The 24,813-nt window shown below is 44.9% G+C and overlaps 1 protein-coding gene across 1 annotated transcript; it reads left to right on the forward strand.

Annotated features, from left to right (window-relative positions):
• Positions 1-2,938: 2,938 nt before the first annotated feature.
• Positions 2,939-24,782, forward strand: tnfrsf19 (tumor necrosis factor receptor superfamily, member 19). The gene is made up of 10 exons (XM_035621690.2): positions 2,939-3,176; positions 3,649-3,740; positions 4,752-4,865; positions 12,345-12,523; positions 12,637-12,722; positions 20,097-20,261; positions 22,081-22,209; positions 22,358-22,460; positions 23,055-23,278; positions 23,940-24,782. Exons 2-9 carry the CDS (start codon positions 3,675-3,677, stop codon positions 23,275-23,277), a joined length of 1,065 nt encoding a protein of 354 aa, XP_035477583.2. The 5' UTR covers positions 2,939-3,176; positions 3,649-3,674; the 3' UTR covers position 23,278; positions 23,940-24,782.
• The last annotated feature ends 31 nt before the right edge of the window (positions 24,783-24,813 follow it).

Raw genomic sequence — 24,813 nt, forward strand, 5'->3', positions numbered from 1 at the left:
AGAGAGAGAGAGAGAAACACAGACACACAGAGAGAGAAAGAGAGAGAAAAAAACACATAAACACACAGACACAGACACACACACACACACACACACACACACACACACAACACACAGAGAGAGAGAGAAACACACACACACACACACACAACACACAGAGAGAGAGAGAAACACACACAGACACACACAGAGAGAAAGAGAGAGAAAACACACATACATACACAGACACAGACACACACACACACACACACACACAGAGAGAGAGAGAAACACACATAAACACAGACACACACACACACACACACAACACACAGAGAGAGAGAGAAACACACACACACACACACACACACACACAGAGAGAAAGAGAGAGAAAAACACACATACACACACAGACACAGACACAGACACAGACACACACACACACACACACACACACAGAGAGAGAGAGAGAGAGAGAAACACACATAAACACACAGACACACACACACACGCACACACACACACACACACACACACACCTCTGGACAGTGAACTGTAGTTTAGAACGCTCAGGTTTTAAAGCCAAAGCGGTTGAATGGAAATAGACTGGGCTGTAGAATAGAATAGAACCACTTCAGATAGGACATGATAGATATTTGGGTGTTTGATGAACTATATGATATAATACTATAGAATAGAGTTATTCCACTTATACAATATAGTAGAACATACTTAAATAAAATGAAGATACATTTTATTTTATTTTATTTTATTTTATTTTATTTTATTTTATTTTATTTTATTTTATTTTATATTATTTTATCATTTTATTTTATTTTATTAATACTGTGGAATAAAGGTGTGGAATAAAATTTTATAGAAAATAATAGAATAGAATAGAGTCAGTCCACTAAAATTGTGGAGTAGATTATACTATGCTATACTAGAATAGAAAATAAAATAGATCAGAATATAATGAAGTGAGTCTAAAAGTGTAGAATAGAATAAAAAATAATAGAGTGAGCTCACTAAAATATGGAGTAGAATATATTAATATAGACCAGACGAGACTAGAATAGAATAGTCAGTCCATTAGAACTGTGGAGTAGACTATACTATACTATACCATAATATACTATATAGAATAGAATAGAATAAAGTATAACTTGTCCACTGATACTGTGAATAGAGTAGAATATGAAACGAGTAGACATGACAGTTATGAATATGAAACGTTGAATTAAAATGAGCTGGACCGTGACAGAAACGTCCCAGCAGGTGGAGACAAAGGTCAAAGTTTCACTCTGGTGCTCTGTGACTGTAGTGACGTCCTCTCACCACCAGGTGTCTCCTCTCACAGGTCACCGGATCAAAACCTCCGCAATGGAAATCAATTCATCAAATCACTGTCAGGACGAATTAGAACATTATTCTTAATCACGACTGCAACAGTGTGAAAATAATCTCCTCGTTCATCTCCTGGTGATGAACGTGACTCCTCCTCAGACCTGTAACGTAAATCATTAAAATAAATACATGTTCTCTTTTGCATTAAACAACATGAATTCGGAGAAGTATTAATAATCAACAACTGGTTCTGTAACAGACCGATTACTTTTTGCAAAGTAGTTACAGATTTCCATGCAATTTATTCACACGACATGTCCGGACATGTACAGTAATTGGCCACACTGGTGCTGCGGTGCTGAACTTTTGTCCTCTGTGTCTCTGACACACACACACACACACACACACACACACACACACACACACACACGTGGATGTAATCATGTACATTTTGTGTTAAAGAGTTCACTGCTGCTCCACTTATTATAAATACATTAACGTATCATATCATCAAATTTGAACAAACTGAGATTTTGAAGAAACAACTGAGGCATTTTCCTATTAATTTTCATAAAAATGAACCAAGATGAATTCCTTTTCCTTGGGTTCTGTAGTCACACACTCAAGCTGACTAATTTATTAATAAATATGAATGAGGTCTTTCTTCTCCTTCTCCATCAGGGACGTGACCTCGAACCCAGCTGAGGGGGTTATGACAAGTCATCGCAGTGTCGGCCAATCGTGGAGCAGCGCTCTGACGAGATGTCATCTGGAGCTCGTATGCAGGGACGAAGTCTCACTGCCTCAGAACAGAGTCTGAGCAGCCGATGGAAGAACAACAACAAATTCATAATCCAAAGTTTCCATAACTTTTGATTATGGAGGTCAATATGTTAATTATACTAAACACACACAAACACACGTGTCTCTCTATAGTTGTGAGGACACTCTTTGACCTTCCCTAACCCCTAACCCTGACCTTAACCCAACTCTGACCCTGGAACCAAGTCTTTACCCTCAACATTGAAATTGTGATGACTGGCAAGATTCAGAATCAGAATCAGCTTTATTGTCCAAGCGCGTGTAAACATACAAGGAATGTGACTCTGGTTTCCTGAGCTCTCATATTGAACTAAACCAGAACAGACTCACCACCAACAGAAACAAGAGCGACAGAGATATAAACATATATAGAATAATAATGTACATGTATGTATAAAAAGGGAGCAAATGAAGTGGTAAGGAAGACACTGGTGCAATGGTGCAGAGAGGCTGGAAACAATATGGATAATAAACATATTACTACTGTACATAAGGTAGGAGGACACCACAGAATGTGTATGAATAAAATGCACATTTATCTTCATCTTGAGTGAAGTTTTTAACTGTATAAGAACTACAGTTATGTATTTTGTGATGACTAAAAAAAAGTCCTCACAACGATGGTTCTTGAACCACAGTCGGTTCTCACAGCTACACACACACACACACACCCACTCACACACACACACACACACACAGATCAGATGAACCCCTCCTCCTCCTCCTCTCTCTCTCCACCCTAACCCTTTGATGTCGGCACTGCCTCCCTCTCTCACGGTGTGTGTGTGTGTGACTGTGTGTGTGTGTGTGTGAGAGAGAGTGTGTGTGTGTGTGTGTGTGTGTGTGTGTCAGCAGCAGCAGCTCAGTCATGGTGAGTTGCTGAGCAGACCGGTGCGGGACAGCTCTCCTCCTCTCACCGGTCTCTGCTCTCCTCTGTCCCGGGAACAGACCCTCTCCATAGACCGACTGCAGCTTCCTCCTCCTCCTCCTCCTCCTCTTCTTCTTCTTCTTCATTATTCATAAATCAGGTAAGAAGAAAAGTGTCTTTATCAGATCGGAACAGTCACAGTTTCTGCACATGGCGACAGACAGGGGAAATGTCGAGAGCAGGGAAAACGACAAACCTCCAGCTCCTGGTGGAATATTATTATAACTATGATGTGTTCATATTATTATTGTAGTCTGTATGATATAATGATTATGTTGCATCACAGTTATAGTCGCAAATCACTCGCGGTGGATTTACGACGTGTGAAGGGAAGAACCACAATATTTATTTATTTATTATTATGAGTCATTTTTCATATCATGCCTACCTGGTCTGAATCTGTGGAGGCTGAGAGCCAGTCCGGACTGTGGCTGTTCATTAATCTGCCTTTAAATATAATAAACTCTTTATATATAAAAAAAAAAATATGTCACCATATTTTTGTCTTATAGATATTAAAACATCATAATGGTGATGAAGTGTCTTTATGGTTTCATCTATTATTCTTCCAGCTGCAGGCGACACGCTGCCCATCAACATGGTGCGGATGCTGCAGCAGCTCCTCTCACTTCTCTTCACCGTGCACGTCATCTATTCAACTCTGGTAAGGAAAGAGCTTCTGCAACTAACGATGAAATAATAGTGATGATAATAATAATAATACTCATGATCGATTCATCTGTCCATTATTTTCTCAACATGGTGTTTTTTTTTCGTCCACACACCAAAGATCTTCAGTTCACTGTCACAGAGAAACCAGAACATGTTCACATGGAAGAAGCTGAAATCAGAAAATGAAGACTTTTTTTCATAAAAAATACTTGAACCAATTAATCGATTATCAAAATAGTTGCAGATTAATTTAGTAGTTGATTACAAATCAATTAACTGTTATGATTTTTTAATTCAGTCTGTTTTTAATGTACTTGTGTCTTGTCGAGGTGTTTGTGTGCTGTACAAGGAATCACATGCAGCACGATTTGTATTAAACTGTATAATCTAATTAATACAGTTCTACGTATTAGAGCGTAATAGTTTCGTGTTTTCAAAGCTTTTAAACACACTGAGCAAAACCTCATCTACGAGGGTGAGATGTGATGGATATCAATCCAAGAAAATATAATTTTGTTTTATATAAACAAAATAATGTATATATATATATATGTATATATATATCTTTACCTGCTGTTTGTGAGTTGTAAAACTTTGGTAAACGTTGGCTACTATGACTACAAGTTTTTTTAGTTTTTGCACAAGCTGCACACATGCACTTGAAGTGCAGTGCATGCTGGGGGATCTGTAAATCCCTTGTCTGGTGACTCACTGCGAATTGTTTTTACCGTTACTGTACCTGATGGTTTGTGTTTGATGATGATGATCCCTGCGTTGTTGCTGCAGCGCCGCAGTTTCCCCACGGGGCTCATGAAAGCTTAATCTTAACTCATCTCAACTGTATCAGATGTGTTATTTAAAGAAAGGGGGTTGACCCCGCCTCAAATTAATATGAGACACATCACTGTCCGTCTCACAGGTTCTGGGGATTTGAGTCTTTGCTTGTTTTTATCTGCTGCGGGGGATGAAATGAAGGAATCTCTCTCTCTTGACTGTCTCTCAGATTCCCGCGAGGGCCGAGGAGGAGAGCAGGGAGTGTCGAGAACAGGAGTACAAGGATCGCTTCGGGACCTGTAAGCCCTGCAAGCAGTGTGACGCCGGACAGGAGCTTTCAAAGGTCGGAACAAAGACGTTGTTGCTGTCTTTTTTATCTTGTCTTACCTGTGTGATCTGAAGCTGCTGTCTTTAAGCAGTCGTGTCTAAAAGTCCAAAAGCATTGTCTCAAGTTGTATGGTCACAAGTTGTATGGTCACAAGTTGTATGGTCACTAGTTGTATGGTCACTAGTTGTATGGTCACTAGTTGTATGGTCACAAGTTGTATGGTCACTAGTTGTATGGTCACAGTTGTATGGTCACTAGTTGTATGGTCTCAAGTTGTATGGTCACTAGTTGAATCGTCACTAGTTGTATGGTCACTAGTTGTATGGTCACTAGTTGTATGGTCACAAGTTGTATGGTCACTAGTTGTATGGTCACAGTTGTATGGTCACTAGTTGTATGGTCACAAGTTGAATGGTCACAAGTTGTATGGTCACTAGTTGTATGTTCACAAGTTGTATGGTCACAAGTTGTATGGTCACAAGTTGTATGGTCACTAGTTGTATGGTCACAGTTGTATGGTCACTAGTTGTATGTTCACAAGTTGTATGGTCACTAGTTGTATGGTCACAGTTGTATGGTCACAAGTTGTATGGTCACAAGTTGAATGGTCACAAGTTGTATGGTCACTAGTTGTATGTTCACAAGTTGTATGGTCACAAGTTGTATGGTCACTAGTTGTATGGTCACTAGTTGTATGGTCACTAGTTGTATGGTCAAAAGTTGTATGGTCACAATTTGTATGGTCACTAGTTGTATGGTCACTAGTTGTATGGTCACTAGTTGTATGGTCACAAGTTGAATGGTCACAAGTTGTATGGTCACTAGTTGTATGTTCACAAGTTGTATGGTCACAAGTTGTATGGTCACTAGTTGTATGGTCACTAGTTGTATGGTCACAAGTTGTATGGTCACTAGTTGTATGTTCACAAGTTGTATGGTCACAAGTTGTATGGTCACTAGTTGTATGGTCACTAGTTGTATGGTCACAAGTTGTATGGTCACAAGTTGTATGGTCACTAGTTGTATGGTAACTAGTTGTATGGTCACAAGTTGAATGGTCACAAGTTGTATGGTCACTAGTTGTATGTTCACAAGTTGTATGGTCACAAGTTGTATGGTCACTAGTTGTATGGTCACTAGTTGAATCGTCACTAGTTGTATGGTCTCTAGTTGTATGGTCACTAGTTTTATGGTCACTAGTTGAATTGTCACTAGTTGTATGGTCTCTAGTTGTATGGTCACTAGTTGTATGGTCACTAGTTGAATCGTCACTAGTTGTATGGTCACTAGTTGTATGGTCTCTAGTTGTATGGTCACTAGTTGTATGGTCACTAGTTGTATGGTCTCTAGTTGAATCGTCACTAGTTGTATGGTCACTAGTTGTATGGTCACTAGTTGAATCGTCACTAGTTGTATGGTCACTAGTTGTATGGTCACTAGTTGAATCGTCACTAGTTGTATGGTCTCTAAATGTATGGTCACTAGTTGTATGGTCTCTAGTTGAATCGTCACTAGTTGTATGGTCGTCTCTAGTTGTATGGTCACTAGTTGTATGGTCACTAGTTGTATGGTCTCTAGTTGAATCGTCACTAGTTGTATGGTCACTAGTTGTATGGTCACTAGTTGAATTGTCACTAGTTGTATGGTCACTAGTTGTATGGTCTCTAGTTGAATCGTCACTAGTTGTATTGTCACTAGTTGTATGGTCACTAGTTGTATCATCACTAGTTGTATGGTCTCTTGTTGAATTGTCAATAGTTGTATGGTCACTAGTTGTATCATCACTAGTTGTATGGTCTCTAGTTGAATCGTCACTAGTTGTATGGTCACTAGTTGTATGGTCACAAGTTGAATCGTCACTAGTTGTATGGTCACTAGTTGTATGGTCACTAGTTGTATGGTCACTAGTTGTATCGTCACTAGTTGTATCATCACTAGTTATATGGTCACTAGTTGTATCATCACTAGTTGTATGGGCACTAGTTGTATCGTCACTAGTTTAAGGATTTAAGGAAAAGGAAAAGCAGTGAGTGTGTTTACATGCAGTTTAAAACACAGATTATATTCAGGTTAAGGCAAAACCCCGGTTTCTCAAACGCCATGTTAACACTTTATCCCGGTTAACAGACCGGGGTAAAGTGTTAACATGGCGTTAACTCCGTTGGTTCTAACTGCCCCGCCCTCGCCAAAAAACAACAGCAACAACAACACCAAGCTTCACCTTTAAACCCGATTTTGACTAAAAGTCAACCGGGAAATAAAAAAGCCTTATTCCGACCAGTTGTACGTTGGAAGAGCGCCACCTGCTGTACGGGAGTCAGAGTTACTCCCGTCATTCTTCCCCGCTCATGTATACGGGGAGAACTGGCGTAACCCGGTCACTGCAAAAAAAAGAAAAAAGGACGGTTTACTCCTGCGGTGAAAAAAAAAAATCCCCACCAAAAAAAAAAATGGTTTAGAAAATTCTTTCTCCACCGAAGCAACATTATTTATGACTTCCTCTCTTTCCTGCGGCGGGCAGCAGCCAGGCTGCTGTTAGCGTCTGCACAACACCGAGCCGTCTTTAATCAGTCACACCCAAACTTCTGACCTTCTGCAGCTGAATGGCGCCCATTGTTTCTCCCCTGTTGCAGCGCGTCCAGCTCATTGTCTTCACTGTTTGTAGCTCGCCGTGCCTAAGCTTGCTGCTCTCTCTCTCTCTCTCTCTCTCTCTCTCTCTCTCGGCGGAGGGGGAACAACATTTTTTCCCCTTCTTCTTCACCACCTTAGCCACAGGTTCTTTTTTGTGCTTTGTACAAACAGGCCTCGATAGTGCCGCTGAAGGTTGGTGAGCAAAGCAGAGGCTTTTTCCTCTCCGGCTGCAGCTACGCTCCTACTTTGAAGTGAAGACAGAGATGCAAAGATTTGACAAACACTTTAACTCGGCATTTAAAGGGGCAGTAAGCTGCAGAAGACCGCGGCCAGCGCCATGTCCTGCGGGCGGGTCGCCACCGGGGGCAGCGGCAACAGGTTCACACGCCCACTGCCTGCGGAGGAGGAATGAATGAACGAGAAGCAACAATAAATTGAGGAAATGTTAAAGGGTGCAGTCAGAGATTTTAAACCCAATACACTCTTTGTAAAAATCGGCAAATAATTCCTTGCGGTGGGCTAGCTGTCGGTTCTGACGACACCTTAAGAGACGTGCTAGCGAGTGGCGCTGCGACGCCAGAGTTTCGGCCTCTTGGTTAGCTCGTCGGTCTCCCGTACCCGAGGTCGTGGGTTTGCGGCCCGGCCAGAGATTTTAATCCAATACACTTTTTTGTAAAAATATTTCCTCACGGTCTGTTAGCTGAAAACATTGTGCGGACCAATCCTCACAACGCACTGTGTGCAGTTTGTAAACATCACTCCTCCACACCTTAAGAGACGTGCTAGCAAACAATGCTACGACTCAGATGTTTTAGCCTAGTGGTTAGCGTGTCGGGAAGCGTGTCGGTAGCGTGTCGGTGATACCCGAGGCTGTGGGTTCGAGGCCCGGCCAACAACAAAGAGAGTAACAAGCCTTCTCCAAAATCGCTCACTGACCCCTTTAAATCAACAATGGTCGACTTAAATATTAGAAATGAGATGAGCTGGGTGTGCCTAATAAACCGTTCTGTACTATTATATGGAAAGATCTTTGACCTACAGGTAAACGCTTTACATATCTAAAAGTAACGACTGCCCTAAACAATTTCCTGCAAATGAAAAAGTCATCAGATTGACTTGAAGTCGGTTTTCACTGCGCTTCATCAAAAGCCTTGACATCTGTTGCACACATGCATTTAAGCCCCGTTGCCTTTAATCTGGGTGCACACAGACATGCACTCTGTGGTCAGTTCATAACGCCTCAGTGGCCCTCGCGTTCCTCTGCCAGCTCAACAGGCATGAATGCCGCGGGCCGCCCCGGGGTCCCGGTTAATAATTGGCCGCCTCATTCTTCCTCTGAAGGTAGCGGGACGCCGGTGCTTCGCAGTCGGCGAGCTCGGCCCCCAGAACTTCTGATCTGAGCTTGTGTGTAACCAAGACGATCTGTGCCTGTGTTCTGAAAGAGGCCGGACTCCTGAGTGCTGGAAGGGGAAGCAGCCCGGTTGGAGTCCCTCTGTGCAGCTGCCATAGAGATCCCAGAGGAATGTGGCCCACTTTGCCTCTGGAAGCTTCTCCGACGAGGGCCGACGGACAAACATCAATTAGCCCCTCCGCGCTAACTGTAGCTCAAAGAACCACCCACCCACACACACAGGAGGCAGCGTCCATTAAAACACGTTACTCAAACATGTTTCATTCTCAGTCAAGTCGCTTGAAGTCTCGCGTTGTGTCGGGCGTGAAGGAGAAGGGTCGGATGGCTTTCTGGTACATGCCTGGAAAACTGCCAGCAGCGAAAAAGAGAAAGGGGGAGAAACACAACTTTGATGTGTCAACATCTTGTTGTATTGTAGCAAGAGTGTCAGCGGGCAGACGTCAGATCATCTCGTGTCTACAGAAGCAGAAGTTTGAAGACGTGTCACAGAGTTCAGGGGCTCGTCAGACAGGACGCTGTTTTGTAAAACTCGCACGTTGTTTTCGGCGGTTGTTTCGTTCCCAGATCAGACGATGGGCTGGATGATCCCTCCCCCCTGCTCTCAGAAATATCTCTGCATCTGAACGTGCCTCAGGTCTCGGCCGGCTCGGCCCTTCTCCCTCCTCTCCACGCGGCTGTTATCGTTGGCAAACCTCACCCGGACCAGATCAGGGGGATCTGGGGATAAGGGACAGGAATTTTAAGCATTTGGGTTTTTTGTTTGAGGTGAAACCAGGGGGACTGCTGTTGTCTCATCGTTTTCAGTTCGTCTCCAGATGATATTTGATTTGATGAGGGTTAGGGTTAGTTGTAGTTATTTGCTAACATCCCTGGTAGTCGTCCCCCCCCCCCCCCCCCCCTTTCCTTTCATATAACCTTTGAAGTCATCACTTCCCAATCCCAGATGACCACAGAGAACATAGAGTTTCTTGTCGCTCCGTCCGTGCAGGGCGTCGGCTGCGTGGAGCTTTGTTCGGCGGAGATAAAAGAAGAAAGGGATCAGCTCTCCTTGATGTTCTGTGTGGCCCGGGATCAGAAGTTGGCTCCGTTCGTCTTTTGTTTCAGTGCTCTGACCGGCTCATATTTACCCCCGTCCTGCCGTGTGGTGGTGCCCCCACGGACAAAGCTTGTGCCAGTGAGGATGAATCATCCTTCATGTGGAAGTGGGGGGCATGTACAGGATCGATGTGAGGGACCTTGTGGTGGCTGCACTTTCTTGACGACCAGTTCAGTGTTGTGGCAGTTTTTCCTGCCTCCTATGAGATTGTTTTTCTTGGTGGGGGGGGGCTTTATCACTCATCAGAGCCACCTCCCCTCTTGTTTCTCACTTTTCTTCCCCCCCCCCCCCCAACCCTCCTCTCCTTCCCATCTCCGCTGTTCCCGGCCCTGCTTGAAGAGCAAGTCCTTATATGGAGACTTCATAACAACAGCTGCAGAGAGTCCAGGGCCTGGACGGTTCCACCTCGGGCCCCGGGCCTCGGCCCACGGGTCCAGTGTCAGTGCTCACATATGTTTGGCCGGAGGGACTGAATTTCTCGTCTTCTCGTAGCCTGACTAGTGCGGTGCCATCACACAACCACATCTTTGCCTCGACAACCTCCCTTTTCATTTCTTGCCAGCCCCCCAGCCCCCCCCCCCCCCAATACCAGACTCTTGTGCCCACATTCCGGCGGGGACTGCACTGCCGGTGAAACGGTGAAACGGGACACGGGTGAAGAGAGAAGCCCCCGTTTGAAGCTGACCTTCACATAAATGATATATGAGCAACCCCCCCCACCACCACCACCACCCGACCCCCGTTCCTTCCTTGTCTATCGTCCTGGCTTTGGATTCTAGTGTGGCAACACTGGACAACAGGAGGGGCAGCTGCTCTGGCGCTGATGCCGGATGATCAATGCATGATGTAATGCCTATAGGGGTTTTCTCCCTGTGTGCTCTACAGTAATATCAGATGTCATACATAGAAAGGTCAAGTTTCTCATTGAGGTCATTAACCTTCCAACAAGATTTTTGGGGATGTAAAAAGTGACAAATTTAGACTAGAGAGAAAATATTGGTAGATGTGTAGAACATGAACGTTTGCCCAGAGTCCTCAATGGGGATGGAGCGCTCGTTGATGGGAGGAAAAGCATCTTGGTCTTGTCCAGATTGAGCTTCAGGTGGTTCGTCTACATCCGCTGAGAAATGTCAGATTCTTGCTGCCACCTCGGTTTCAGATTGTGGGAAAGGTGCAAATGAGTCGGATGTCATCTGCGTCGCTACGGTAGGAAAAGCTGTGTGAGTGAATTACAGAGCCTAATGACCTGAGGATGGGGCCCAGAATGGAGCCCTGAGGGACCCCAGTAGTGAGGGTCGCAGTTATTTGTTAATTCAGTGTTGAGATTTGGGTTTCTGCCTCCAAAAATATCTTTTTTCTTCTTCTTTTAAAACTCCTCAAGTAGGGCTGCAACTAACGATTAGTTTCATTATCGATTAATCTGTTGATTATTTCCTCGATTCATTGATAAGTTGTTGATTCAATGTTTTGTTTTTGTCCACACACCAAAGATATTTAGTTTTACTTTCATAGAAGAGCAAAGAAACCAGAACATATTCAATTAAATATCCATTTAAGAAGCTGAAATCAGAGAATTCTGACCTTTTTTCCATAAAAACCACTTAAACCAATGAATCTATTATTAAAATAAAATGCTGTTTCTACAAGTACCTATAAAGAACGGTGGAAGAGTTAAAAGTAGTAAAGTAAATCTGACTCTAAAATGTGTGATCTTTATTCTTTAGTCATGGAAAACAAGAAATAGGTTTTATATTTCATGGTCTCCGTGAAAAAAATAAAATCTAGATTTTGCTTGGTTCAGTGAAGAAATTCACAAAAGGTGGTTTCAGCATTAGATCGCTCTCACGGCAGTCGGACGCTGTGCTTTTTAAGTGCACTTTAAAAGTATGGAACACAAAAGGGTAGTTTCTCCATATACCTTTCCGTAATCCCAGTCGGTGCCCCCTTCCCTAAGCGTTTCCTTTGCTTTGGCCGGCCTCTCAATCAATGGGACACTCACTGCTCCGGTGGAAAGAGAGAGTCACACAAAAAAACGCAGCAATAAACTTGCAATAATACAACAGTGGGAGTCCCCCGGGGCCTTTATCATTCAAATGCCGGGCCTTTCTGGGTCTTGCTGCAGGAAGGGAACCCATTCATCCTGAGAGAGTCAGGGGAGATTATTGCCAGTGTAAGATGGACTCTGAAAAGAGGCCGGCCATTGTTCCCCTGTGATCCCGCGAGCCAATATCATTCTTTGACTCCAGACCCCCGGTAGTCCGCGATTCCAAGCCCCCCCACTCTTTTCACCAGCTGCACATCATCCCCAATACCCCACCTCTTACCCCGGTGTGTTTCTCCTGTTTAATCCCCCCAGGAATGTGGCTTCGGTTATGGAGAGGATGCCCGGTGCGTGCCCTGCCGGAGCAGCCGCTTCAAAGAGGGCCGCGGCCTGCAGAAGTGCAAGCCCTGCCTGGACTGTGGCCTCGCCAACCGCTTCCAGAAGGGCAACTGCTCCACCACCAGCAACGCCGTGTGTGGCGACTGTCTGCCGGGGTGAGAGGCGACGACGCAACCCCCGCCCCCCAACCGGACAACTTATTATTATTTATGAAAATGATTCATGCTCCTTTGAAGGTTAAAACATGTCATTCTGTTTCCTCCAACAGATTTTACAGGAAGACGAAATTAAGTGGTTTCCAAGACATGGAGTGTATTCCCTGTGGGGACCCGCCGCCTCCTTACGAGCCTCACTGTAAGCAGCTTCCCCTTCTTCTTTTACTTTCTTCTTCTTCTCACATTTTGCTACGTGGTATTGGTGAATACAGGATATTCATCGCAAGCCCCACAATGGGTGACGTTTGTTCGAGAAGAAACAACGGTGATACTGTTTGTCTAAAAGCAAATACAGCACACTATTGAACTCGGGGCCAAAACGCTGCTATAGAACCAAAACTCAAGCAGCAGCAGCAGCGTCACAACAAAGCCTGTGTGCACACACACACACACACACACACACACACACACACACACACACACAACATGCCAGCACAAGGTCTTCGGAGTAACCACTCTCACAGCCTTTAAAAAAAAAGAAAAGGGCGGAGCGAGCCGGGGTCCATTCAGCGCTGAGCCGAGCGGCCTCTGCTACATGTGCAAATAAACGCCTGGATTAATAAAAATTGAGCACTTCAAAAGGGAATAAAAGGAAACCGCTGACATTAAAGCGTCACTCGCTTTCACCAGCGCTCCGTTCGGATTAGATGAGCAAACTTCCCCTCGGACAAAAAGCAGCATCCATTGATATTTCCTGAACAAAAACGTATCCCGAGTATCAGGGCCGGGCACGAGGAAAGAAAAAATGAGAGGAGGAAGATTTTTGTTTCATCTTGCATTTTGAGAATAAAGTCGAAATGTCGAGAATTAAGTTGAAAATTGTGACCCGGAAGCACTTTTCCGCACCAAACAACCGGATGTTGATGTTTTGTTAGCCAATTTGCTAAGCTAACGCTAGCTGCTAACCAAGTTGTAAAGTTGCGATATTATTATTGAATCTGACGGAAACGATACGTTGACAACGGGTGTTTGCACGTGAACGTCGACGTGCGTCCCGACATGATAACGTTCAACAGCCGTTAATGAATGTTGGGAGGCGCGCAGTTAGCGAAGCTAGCGTAGCTTCGCTAACTTTAGTTAACGTGGACGTGTGACAGCTGAACTGGAACCACAACACGGACATTTAGGGACATTTTAACTTTAATCCCGACATTTCGATCCTTATTCTCGAAATGTTAGATAAAATAAAGAAATCTTCCCCCAGATTTTTTCCTCATGCCTGGCACTAATAGTCTTCCGTACGGTTTCAGCACATCAGCGATGTGTAATTTATTACCTCTCCACATCCATTATGCGTAAGAGGAGGCGGGAGGTGTGTGAGAGTTGATGTTCTCACATTCCACGTCCAGCTACAGATCCAATTAACTTCCCCGCTCCCTTGCAGTCGCTGTTAGCAGCTACGTACGACTCCCCTTCCGATCTGAAGGTCTTTCCCACTGAAAGAGCAACAGGCGAGTGGAACTTGTACCTCTTGGTAATTGAGTGTGACTTCCTGACGGCAGACGAGGCTGCAGCTGTTTGTGACGAGGCCTTTTGGCAGCTCGAGCGTCGGAGCAGACGCGGCCCCCGTGTTGAATAATGAGCTCTGGGACGTTGCACAACCAAAGGATCCATGTTCCGTCCTCGCTCACAAAGTGATAAATACAAAGAATCCTCTTTTCTTTGGTTACGGTATATTGTCACAGGCGGTATTCCCGTTTGTGTGACGACTGGCCTCCCCCTCCCTCCGTCCGTCTTGCTCATTTTTCCATCTGTGCCGCTCTGATACAGGAGGAGAGCTGCGAAACAAAATGGCCATTGTGTCTGAGAGAACAGAGCTGCTAGTTGGCTCGTACACGACTCTCCGTGGAGCGCTTCCAAATGTTTGAAAGTCTTTGCTCCCTTCCCTCCCTCCCTCCCTCCGGTGTTATCTCGAGGAGGGTGGTGAAAACTTAAAGGGCAGATCATTCTAATAGGCCACTAACTAACTGGCCCGGGGGGCAACGGTGCAGCTGTGCACGGGGGGGGGGGCGGTTGCTGTCTGGGGTGGACTGTAAATCTTATGAAAACCCAACCCCCCCTCTTCCTCTCTTTTTTTCCCCTAGTGGCTTTTTTGGAGCGAAGTAAAAAAAAAAGTAGAGAGATTTTGTTTTATGGATTCCTTCAGCTTCTTTAACGCGTTTCATCTGCTGAGGGGTTTTTCACTGTCACGGTCGATTGTCACATGCAGGCGCGTGAGGAGGCTCACACTCATCCACACATGTTGGAAGAATCAGAATCGGCTTCTTCGCAGATTTACACAGAAGTGAGTTTGATCGTCTCGGTAAAGAGACACGGGACGCCGCTCATCTTTGATATTTTAGGTAATAAATACATGCATCGGTGAGGGTTTTTAGCACCAGCCAAAGGGATCACACCTTCCCTCCTGATACCCTCCACTCTCCATCTTGTAATGTGAAGAAAACCCAGCACTCACGTGCTCATAGACTTCTGGTTGGAGCTGCCAGCGCGTCAGACCCGAGCAGTTTTCAGTTTGTCAAAAGCACGTTCACCAAACTCCCCCCCGAGTGAAACGATGATCTCTGTGGAGTGGTTTGTCCTCACGTCTGTCGAAATGGAGTTATCATGCAGTTATCAAACCCTCACATCAATATGAGTGTTTGCTGGGTTGTGGTGCTTTTGGAGATTTAAAAATGCAAAATGTCTGTGAACCTGATTTGAGGAAAACAAGTCATAGGCACTCAAGGTAGAATATATAGAATATATATATTAATCTCGAGCATCTGAGCTTGAACTCCCAAACATTGAACTCATGATCAAAGATTTAAAGGAATAACAGATGATGAGTTGGACACTTCCTTGTCCCTTCTGAAATGGCATCAGATGAAATCTTTAGACAGAAACTTTAGTCAAAGCTCCTCTCTCCCGATAGAAAAAACCTGAAAAGCCTCGTCAGTCGTCCGGACGATGCTTTCGTAACATGGTCACATCACCATGTCTAGCGGCTAGTCTGACACGCCCCCTAAAAAGCCGGGGAAAGCGAGAGCGAGAGAAGCGTGCTGGAAGCGGTTGGCCAATCACAACAGAGTGGAGGCCAGCTGGCCAATCAGAGCAGGCTGGGCTTCATCAGGAGGGAGGGGCCTTAAAGACACCGGAGCTAAAGAACAGAGTGTTTCAGACAGATGTTGGGAAAGAGGAGCCGCAGGAAACTGAAGTGTTTACTGAACAGTAGGGCATGAAAACATAACCCACGTTAAAAATTATGAACCTGAATATGAGCAGACTATGTGTCTCCTTTAATTATAACCTGCAGCCGTTCAGTAGACAACAGCATTAAGAAGAAATGACAAGTTCTCTGTTCTATCGTTCAGAGATCTTGGTAAAACAACACTCCGTTCTGCTAAGGGAGTTCTCGAAAGACAACAAAGTGAGAGGTCCTTCAGAGGTGTAAAAGAAGTGCTTCTTTTCTTCGGAGGAGCTCCATAAAGTCAACAGACAGCGAGTCTGTGATAAAAGGCTGCGGTTTATTGGTCTGGTTGTGTGTGAAGATAATATCGGCAGGTGAGCTCCCGTCAATGGGCCCAGTGTTCATCTGTGTTTGCCGCCGCAGCTGCCGGGGCCTCCGACAACAGACGGCCTCTTTGTGATGATGATGCTCACCTTGGATCGGTCACTTTGACCTTGACAATGGAGACGGAGTATCAACACGACGGTTATAGTGCGTGTGAAGATAACTTTGAATATGAAACATGGTGGTTTTGCAGCGTGACATCAAACCTGCGTTTCAGACATGAACTTCAAAATTATAGCTCGACCCATATGGATATTTTGGGGGTCTGATGCAGATAACGATATTAGGCCTGTGTGTATATATATATATATATATATATATATATGTATATGTACATTTGCCTCCTCACGTACAGCCCCTCCGGAAAAACAGTTTTAATGAATGAATTTGTTTTTAATATACTTTGCTGTATATACTTTTAAATATTATAATTTTTCATAGGGAGATTTCACCTCTGAATGTGATTAAGTGTTAACATATGACTCAACCAGTGATACTTTGTTCAGTCCAGTGGGATTACAAGCAAATAAAAGCGTCATCCATCATCTTCATCGGACACAGAACCTTTTTAAAACAAACTTCCTTTATATAAAGCGCAGATTACTTCGAGCAGCTGCGATGATTTTTAACTCTTGACTCGCTATTGGCTCTCGTAACAGAGCAATAAGTCATGTTCCTGACAGTATTTGCTTTTCAGCGCTCGTATCAAAACGCTCCCCTGTTGTTCCCTGTGGGTCAAACAAAGTTTTGAAGAGCTGTTTTTTTTCTTTCTTCCCTCCTGTAGAAGGAATGTTAAAATACCCTTATCCCCCATCGCGGCGGAATAAAACAACTGTACGCAGAGTTAAAGTAATGTTTACACTGCACAACAAAGAGCTCTTGGATGTGAAAAGGTTTGAAGCCAGTCGCCGTGATTAATGCTCTGAAGGGCAAACAAGCAGTTTTCTCCATTGATAAAACACCACGTTGTTTCTTCTTCACCGTGTCATTACAGTGAAGACTCTCACTGTTCTCTGCATCGACCATCACACGGGCATTGATTGGGAAACTCATGTTTGACTTCTGATAACGATCGGAGGCAGTTTGATCTTTCAGGCGTGCTACTGTTTTTTTCTTTCTTTCTTTCTACAACTTCCTCTTAAAGCGACGGAGCACAGAGCGGACGTTGTCACATGTTGATGTAACTCTGCTCCCTGATATCCAGGCCGTTATCACCCGGCGTGTCTGGAGGGTCCAGGACTAACTACTGTGTTTCTTTGTACATGATTTCTGCTCATCAACAGCTGCAGAGGATCAATAACCTGCTGCCGCAGACAGCAAATTGTTTGGATTTTCATTTTCCCCAAAAGTGGAGCGATTTTTTAATCCAACACACTTTTTTTGGGGTCAAATTCAGCAAATATTTCCTCACGTACCGCTAGCTGTCGGTTCTGTGTCCGCCGAAAAAAAATAATGAAAAAATTTGCGGACTGAACCTCACAATACTGGGAGTGCAATTTGAAAGCATTACTCCCAGACACCTTAAAGCTACAGTGTGTAATATTTAGAAGAACTTATTCACAGAAACTGAATATATTCCATAACTCAGTGTTCATATATGAGTTAAATATAGTTCCATGAGGTGGACTGACCTCCGTGTGAGTCTCCATGTTTCTAAGTCGTGTTGAATACGGTTGTTGAACTAAACGCTCCAGAACACGCTCTATTAAAACGCTTTCAGACGCTGCCGGGAACTGGAAATGGAATCAGCAGTGCGCCGCCATAAAGTGTCCCCTGTCGGTCGCTCAGTTGGTTGCGGTTTGCAACTTTACCACCAGATGCCGCCAGAAAATTACAAAAATGACACACTGGGGCTTTAATAGCTAGCGACAGATGCTACGACTCGGGGTATTTCCCGCAGGCTGCGGGTTCGAGCCCCGACCAGTGCAGTTAAATCATCAACAACAAAATGACTGCCTCTTTAAGTGTCATGTTTCTGCTCCACCTGCAGTCAGATTATCAACATTTAGCTACACGAGCCCCGATTTCTTGTTGACGTCAGAACCAGAGAGTTTTTACTTTTCACTTCGGCCAAAGGAGGTTACGTTTGTCTGTCTATTAGTTAGGTAGTTAGTTAGATAGTTAGCAGGATTACGCAAAAAACTACTGAACCGATTTCCGTTAAAGTGTTTGCGGAGTGGGCGGGGCGAGATCCAAGGAAGAACCTGTTACATTTCGGAGTGGGTGCAGGTAAACGGGCGGTTCTAGGATTTTCTCCCACGCTTTCCCTCGCTCTTTACGGCGAGGTCGGGCGTCAGCCTTGACACAGGTATATGCCCTTCAAGTTTCAATATGAAACTATGTGTCACCAGTCAGGGAATGCAAATATTCGAATTGGTGATTTGTCTCTTACACCGCATGGCGGTGATGATTTGACAGTTGTGATCCCCTCAGAGTGTGAAAGGCTCAATGCTTAAAACGTTTGGCCTGTACCTGATAAGTCCCCTGATGACAAACCTTTAAGTTCCAACCAATCAATTATTTCATATGAACAATTACAACCCAACTCTTGAGGTCCCTTTTTTAAACTTCATGGTTCAGTCCAGAGTCCGGAGGCCTTTCGACCAACCATTTCCAGAGAGAACAGTTGCAGCAACAGGTTTTCCCTGAAAAAGCGAGTGTGTGGACGGCAGAAAGATCCAGATGTTTCCCCGCGGAGTCGGTTAAGTCCAACACCAGAGATGAAAGAGATTTAATATTGGATTTATCAAAAAAGAACTAAAAGAAAAATCCAGATTTATGCAAATACTGCTGCGTTTTGCTAGATTGTGTAAAATACTGTTTGGCAACATGTTCGCACAAAGTTGCCAAACTGTCAAGTAATGCAGCTTTAAATTGTCTCAGAAAAACGCAGATGATTTATTGTCCTGTGTTTGTCCCTCCATTCAATTTGCTGTTGGCATGTTATTTAATTTGGCTGCTCTGAGTTTACATCTGAGTAACAGATTGTGCCTTTATCTCCGCTGAGTGTTTGAAAGGATAATTACACGTATGCAGAGGCCAAATATTTCTCAGACGACTGCGCCAATCGTGATGTCGAGCTTCACTAAACTCTCGACGCTCTGTTTTTTGGGGGGGAACTCGCATAATGAGGCCGAATTCTTGGGGCCAAAAAGTCCGTTACATGAGAAACTCAATAACTTAAAGAGAATGGCAGAGGATTGGCTCCGCTGACATCTGTCCGATAAGTTTTACCTCCATCACACAGCAGATACGCTCATATTTGACCAGACTCTTGATTTCAAAGTCGACGATGTGAGGGAGCCCCGGGGGCGGGGGCGGGGACGGGGTCCAAACGTCTGTAAATCATCTTCTGAGGCAGATACACTTAGAATCCACCACAGGCGTTTTTCTCTTTGAACTCCTCTGCGTATTTCATTAGGGTTTCGGTGAGAAAGACGACCGGCTCAGGGGAATAATAAAAGAAAGAATAATTTTTCTCCTGTTACCTGATTCTGAAGAGAAGAGTGTTATAATATGAACAAACTGCGGCTCCTCACGTTCCTTTTCTCTAACTGCACCTCACGACAGATTAACTGTTGTGTCATTTTGCTGCTTCTCATCACATTGATAATAATCTTTAAACATCTAGTCAATCTATGAACGAATCCGTTAAAGGGCCAGTAAGCGATTTTGGAGAAAGTTTGTTTCTCTCTTTGTTGTTGTTGTTGTTGATTTCACCGCACTGGTCGGGGATCGAACCTGCAGCATCAGGTACGGCAGACGGACGCGCTAACCACGAGGCCAAAACCCCTGAGTCACTAGCACGTCTCTTAGGGTTTCGGCAGATCGGACAGCTAGCAGACCGCAAGGAAACATTAGGAGCGATTTTTACAAAAAAGTGTATCGTATTCAAAATCTCTCACTGCCCCTTCAACATTCCCACAATCTTATTGTTGCTTCTCGTTCATTCCCTCTCCGCAGGCAGTGGGCGTGTAAACCTGGTGCCGCTGCCCCCGGTGGCGACCAGCCCGCGGGACATGGCGCTGGCCGCGGTCATCTGCAGCGCCCTGGCCACCGTGCTGCTCGCCCTGCTCGTCCTGTGCGTCATCTACTGCAAGAGGCAGCTGCTGGAGAAGAAGCCCAGTGGTGAGTCGCGACAACCGGGAAGCATCACATGTCCAACAAATGGAACACAGAGACTTTTTCATGCAGCAGTGCAGCTGCTCTCTGCAGGTTTGCATGTGGTTCTAACCGGCGAGCACTGAACTTTGACCCCCACCACCACCACCACCACCAGCAGCAGCAGCACCTCCCGGGTGCCAAAGAATTCCCCGTACAAAATGTACTTGCAAAATAAAAGGAAAAGCTCCGACTACGTGTTGCAAAATGTACTCACTCGTACGACACGATTAGAAATACCAAACAACGGAGATAAGATGGCGATAAGGTATCTCAAATATGTCACTCCTGTTATTCACGCGTGCTTTGAGGCCGGCCGGCGCTTTGAAGCCGCCTTTCTCTGCTGCTGCATTAAACTGTAATTTTAAAATGCAGCGCAAGAGCCGAATATATGAGGCGATTCGAAGAGAGGATTATATCGTATCTCAGGGACGAGCATGGTTTCATTGCTCTTTTGTGAACTACTACACAAACAGAAATACCAGTTGGTCTGTCAGTTGCGATCGTCGTCGTGAAGCCTTATTAAAAGCCGATGTTGCATATTTGTGGGAACGACCATAATGAGCGTTTGACTATGTGAAATATCCCCAGGGGCAAAGAATTAATGACATCATGTTTGTCTGGTATAAGCTCAACAGAAACAAAGAGTGTGTGGTAGAATAGTTACCAAGGCGTTACCAGGTTTTCTTTTCCCCTTCTTTTTTTTTCCCATAAAAGTGAATACGAGTCAAATATTTTGTCAGTAGTTCCACTCGGTCCTAACACGCACCCCGCCCCTCGGCCGAGCCGCTGCAACACGCTAACACTGTGGTTTTCTTAAATTATACTGAAGAATTTTAATTGGCCTCTTGGACTCATGGAGGGATGTGAAGCATTTACTAACACAGAGATGCACCACAACCGGAGCTGTGAGGGTTTAACCCGACAGCTGCAAATACACTTCAAGAAAAACTCATCTGTTATTTTTACCTCCTGACAAGGAGGTTTACGTCAGGATTCCTCATAAAAAATTACGCGCTTGTTTTAAAGTTTTGATCGAGGACGGGCCTCTGCCATGGTAACTAGGTCATTAAATTAAGGATCTGGATCCAGGAGATGTTCTTTTGAAGGATTCTTCACCATAGCGAGACATTTTGAGTCATATCTTCGCAAAGACATAACATTAAAGCTACAGTGTGTAAATATTTAGAAGAACTTATTCACAGAAATTGAATATATTGTCCATAACTATGTGTTCATATATGTATAATGAGTTAAATATAGTTCCATGAGGTGGACCCGACCTCCGTGTGAGTCTCCATGTTTCTACGTCGCGTTGACTACGGTTGTTGAACTAAACGGTTCCAGAATACGACGCGTTTGCGCTGAATTATCAGACACTGCCGGCAACCGGAAATGGAATTAGCAGTTGCCCCACGATAAAGTTTGTTGCTCAGTTGGTTGCGGTTTGCAACTTTACCACCAGATGCCACCAGAAAATTACACACAGGGGCTTTAAGAAGATAAATGGTTCAGGTGTAGATTGGGAATGCAAGTGTACAGGTGGTGGATCGATCAGCCCGGGCGGAGGAACGGTAAACTAAATCGATTCATTCATAGTTAACTGTTAACTTCTAATACTTATGGCTACAGTGTGTAATATTTGGCGAAATCTGGTGGTGAAGTTGCAAACCGCAACCAACTGAGCTTTATAAAGGTTTTTATAAAAGATACCTGATTATTACTATGGCACCTGTAGGAGGTCTCTGTTGTTGTTTGTGACCGTCCTCCCAACATGTCTCCTCAGCGGCGTCCCTGAGGTCCCAGGACTGTCCGTACAGCGGAGCCGAGCTGTCCTGCCTGGATCCATGCTGGCTGCACGACTTCCCCCAGAGACCCTGCTGCCGGTGTCACCTGGGCCCTGGACACACCTGCGGTAGGTGGTGACTCAGACCCACGTCGTATGGCCCAGAAAAAAAAACACTATTTTTCGACGTTTCTAGCGACTAGGGATTTAGAATTGCATAGGTGGACAGAAAAATGTAAAATGTGTTGAGTCAACATTTCATGCGTGTGATGTTCAGGTCCGGTCCACCTGATCCCGTCGCTGTGCTGCGACGAGAGGTGCAGTCTGGGCCGCAGCCGGGACAACAGTCCCTTCCAGTCCCAGACGAGCCTCGGTGACGGGTGAGGACAAACTCTGCAACACATTTATGCCCATATGAAACAAAACGTGATTGAAAAGGTCGTGGCAGGCATTTGTTTATCAACCCCGACAAAAATCTGGAAAAAGTTTGGACCGGGCTCACTGAGCTGAACCTTTAAAATCTGGGTAACCCCTAAACTCAACACCAACCTTCCAACAAACGCTGCAAAAATACAATCATACGAACAGCTCCAGTAGTTGATCTGGTCCAAACTACAGGGAATTACACTGTACATGCCATTCCCAGTAAAAAAAATTAAAATAAAGATAAGATAAAAGATCTCGACCCGACTTCATTCCTCGTGAGTTAGAGTTCGGTACACCCACAGTGAACCTATAAACAAAACGCCAGGCGAAAACAGCTGCTCCACTGCCTTGGGGGCAACACTCTCATTTCCCTTACTGCTAAAGGTGCAGTACACATAATTTAACGCGGCTCAAAGACTTTTCTTTGAAGTGCTGAGAACAAACAGAAGGCATCTTGCCTAACTTTTGGAACACACCAGGGTTGTGGTGGCTGTGAGCAGAGATCCATGGTGATAACCACAGCTTTCTTTAATCACGCTCCCCCCCAGAGACCTGGATGAAGAGCGGGTAGGACGACATCCAGAGTTTGACACGGAATCTGCGGAAAGACCGGAGGTGGAAGAGGAAGATGATCGTGAGGATGACAAGGAGGAAGAAGACGAAGAAGAAGGGCGCAGGTCAGGGGCGGATTCACCCGAGAGGACCAGACGGAGCCACGGTGAAGCTGTGACGGACGCACTTCTTCCCGAACAGCACCGGTCAGCTCAGTGAGGTGAGTCACCAACATTAACATTTCAAATGAGTTGCCTCGGAGAAAAAGTGCTTGATGATCCCGGTTTTTCACTTCAAGAGCAAAGGAGGAGAGTTCACGTGGCCCCCCCCCCCCCTCGCTTAGTGGGTTACACCCAGGGCCGGCCCAAGGCATAAGCGAAATAAGGGCCTGCTTAGGGGCCCCCATATGTAATGTAACGATTGGCAGGCAGTCAGACAGTCGGCAAAATCAAATTCTGCTTAGGGCCCTATATAGGCTAGTGACGGCTCTGGTTACACCGCCTACTTTGGTGCAGAAGGTTGGGGTTCGATTTCCAGGTCCTCCCGGTGTGGAGGACTGACCGTCTGACTCGTTCAATTTACCAGAGTTCGTGTCTGAAAACAGACGATAATCTCCGAAAGAAGATCCAACTTCTCTCACACTACTTCACTGCAGGGGTCCTGTAAACGGCCCCCAGTGATAATCCTGGATGTCCTTTTTCTGAACTGGGACATTGGTGTGTGTGAGGAGCAGCTGGTAAAAGAAACAGGAGACAGCTCCAGCTCTTTGATGTGGACAGGACTATCCTGTTTTAAAAGTCGGGGCCGCTGGCCGGCTCCTGGGCGAGATACATTACTAATCGCTGCGTGTCTGTGATCGTCTTCCTGCTCTCTCCCTCCAGGATGACATGGACTTCTTCGGCTCGTGTTCCACCCTTGAACCAGCCCGGACTCAACACGAGGCCGCGGCCAGATCTCGTTTTCAGATTACTCAACCCCCACCACCCTTCAGCCCCCTCCTCACACACGTACACTCTTAACCGCCTGCCGCTGACGTCAGAGGAGCCCCTGGTCAAAGCATCCGAACGGAGTGTGTTCGTACATGTAAACAAAGGCACTGCGGAGAAAAACTCAACGCATGAGGTCAAACACACACACACACACACACACACACACACACACACACACACACACACACACACACACACACACACACACACACACACACACACACACACACACACACACACACACACACACACACACACACACACACACACACACACACACACACACACACACACACACACACACACACACACGAATGTGAACTCACTGGCCCAGAAGGTGAAATTGAATGAAGTTCAAACGTGGAGGAGCGTTGACTTACGAACTCGGATCAAAGAGAGGAAGACACGAAACTGAACCACTGATCCAGCCGCTGGTGTTATGAAGCTTTCGTATGTAAAAGTTAACGGTTGTAAAAAAAAAAGAAGAAAAAAACGAAGAAAAGTGTCAAAAGTGATTATGTTGCACATTGAAGACAATCTTTGATACGGGGGTAAAGTTGAGATGAGGAATGTTTGAGTGATGAATATGTTGTAGATACTGTAAAATAGAACATAGGTCGATATTTTTGTAACATACACACGACTGACGATATGTTTTGCTTTTCCTCCCCGAGTTATAGTGTTGATATCTTTTTTTGTAAATAAAAAAGCACTTGAACAAGTTCATACACTGAGGAATTCATACTGTCACTTCTTATTGAACTAA

This window comes from Scophthalmus maximus, chromosome 11 (assembly GCF_022379125.1).
Source record: "Scophthalmus maximus strain ysfricsl-2021 chromosome 11, ASM2237912v1, whole genome shotgun sequence".
Taxonomy (NCBI): Eukaryota; Metazoa; Chordata; class Actinopteri; order Pleuronectiformes; family Scophthalmidae; genus Scophthalmus; species Scophthalmus maximus.

Excerpts from the sequence above, each read along its gene's own strand:
- tnfrsf19 (XM_035621690.2), top strand. The coding sequence starts at position 3,675 with ATGGTGCGGATGCTGCAGCAGCTCCTCTCACTTCTCTTCACCGTGCAC. Across the intron at positions 12,524-12,636 it reads TGTGGCGACTGTCTGCCGGG|ATTTTACAGGAAGACGAAAT; the intron begins GTGAGAGGCGAC and ends TTCCTCCAACAG. Across the intron at positions 22,461-23,054 it reads CAGACGAGCCTCGGTGACGG|AGACCTGGATGAAGAGCGGG; the intron begins GTGAGGACAAAC and ends GCTCCCCCCCAG.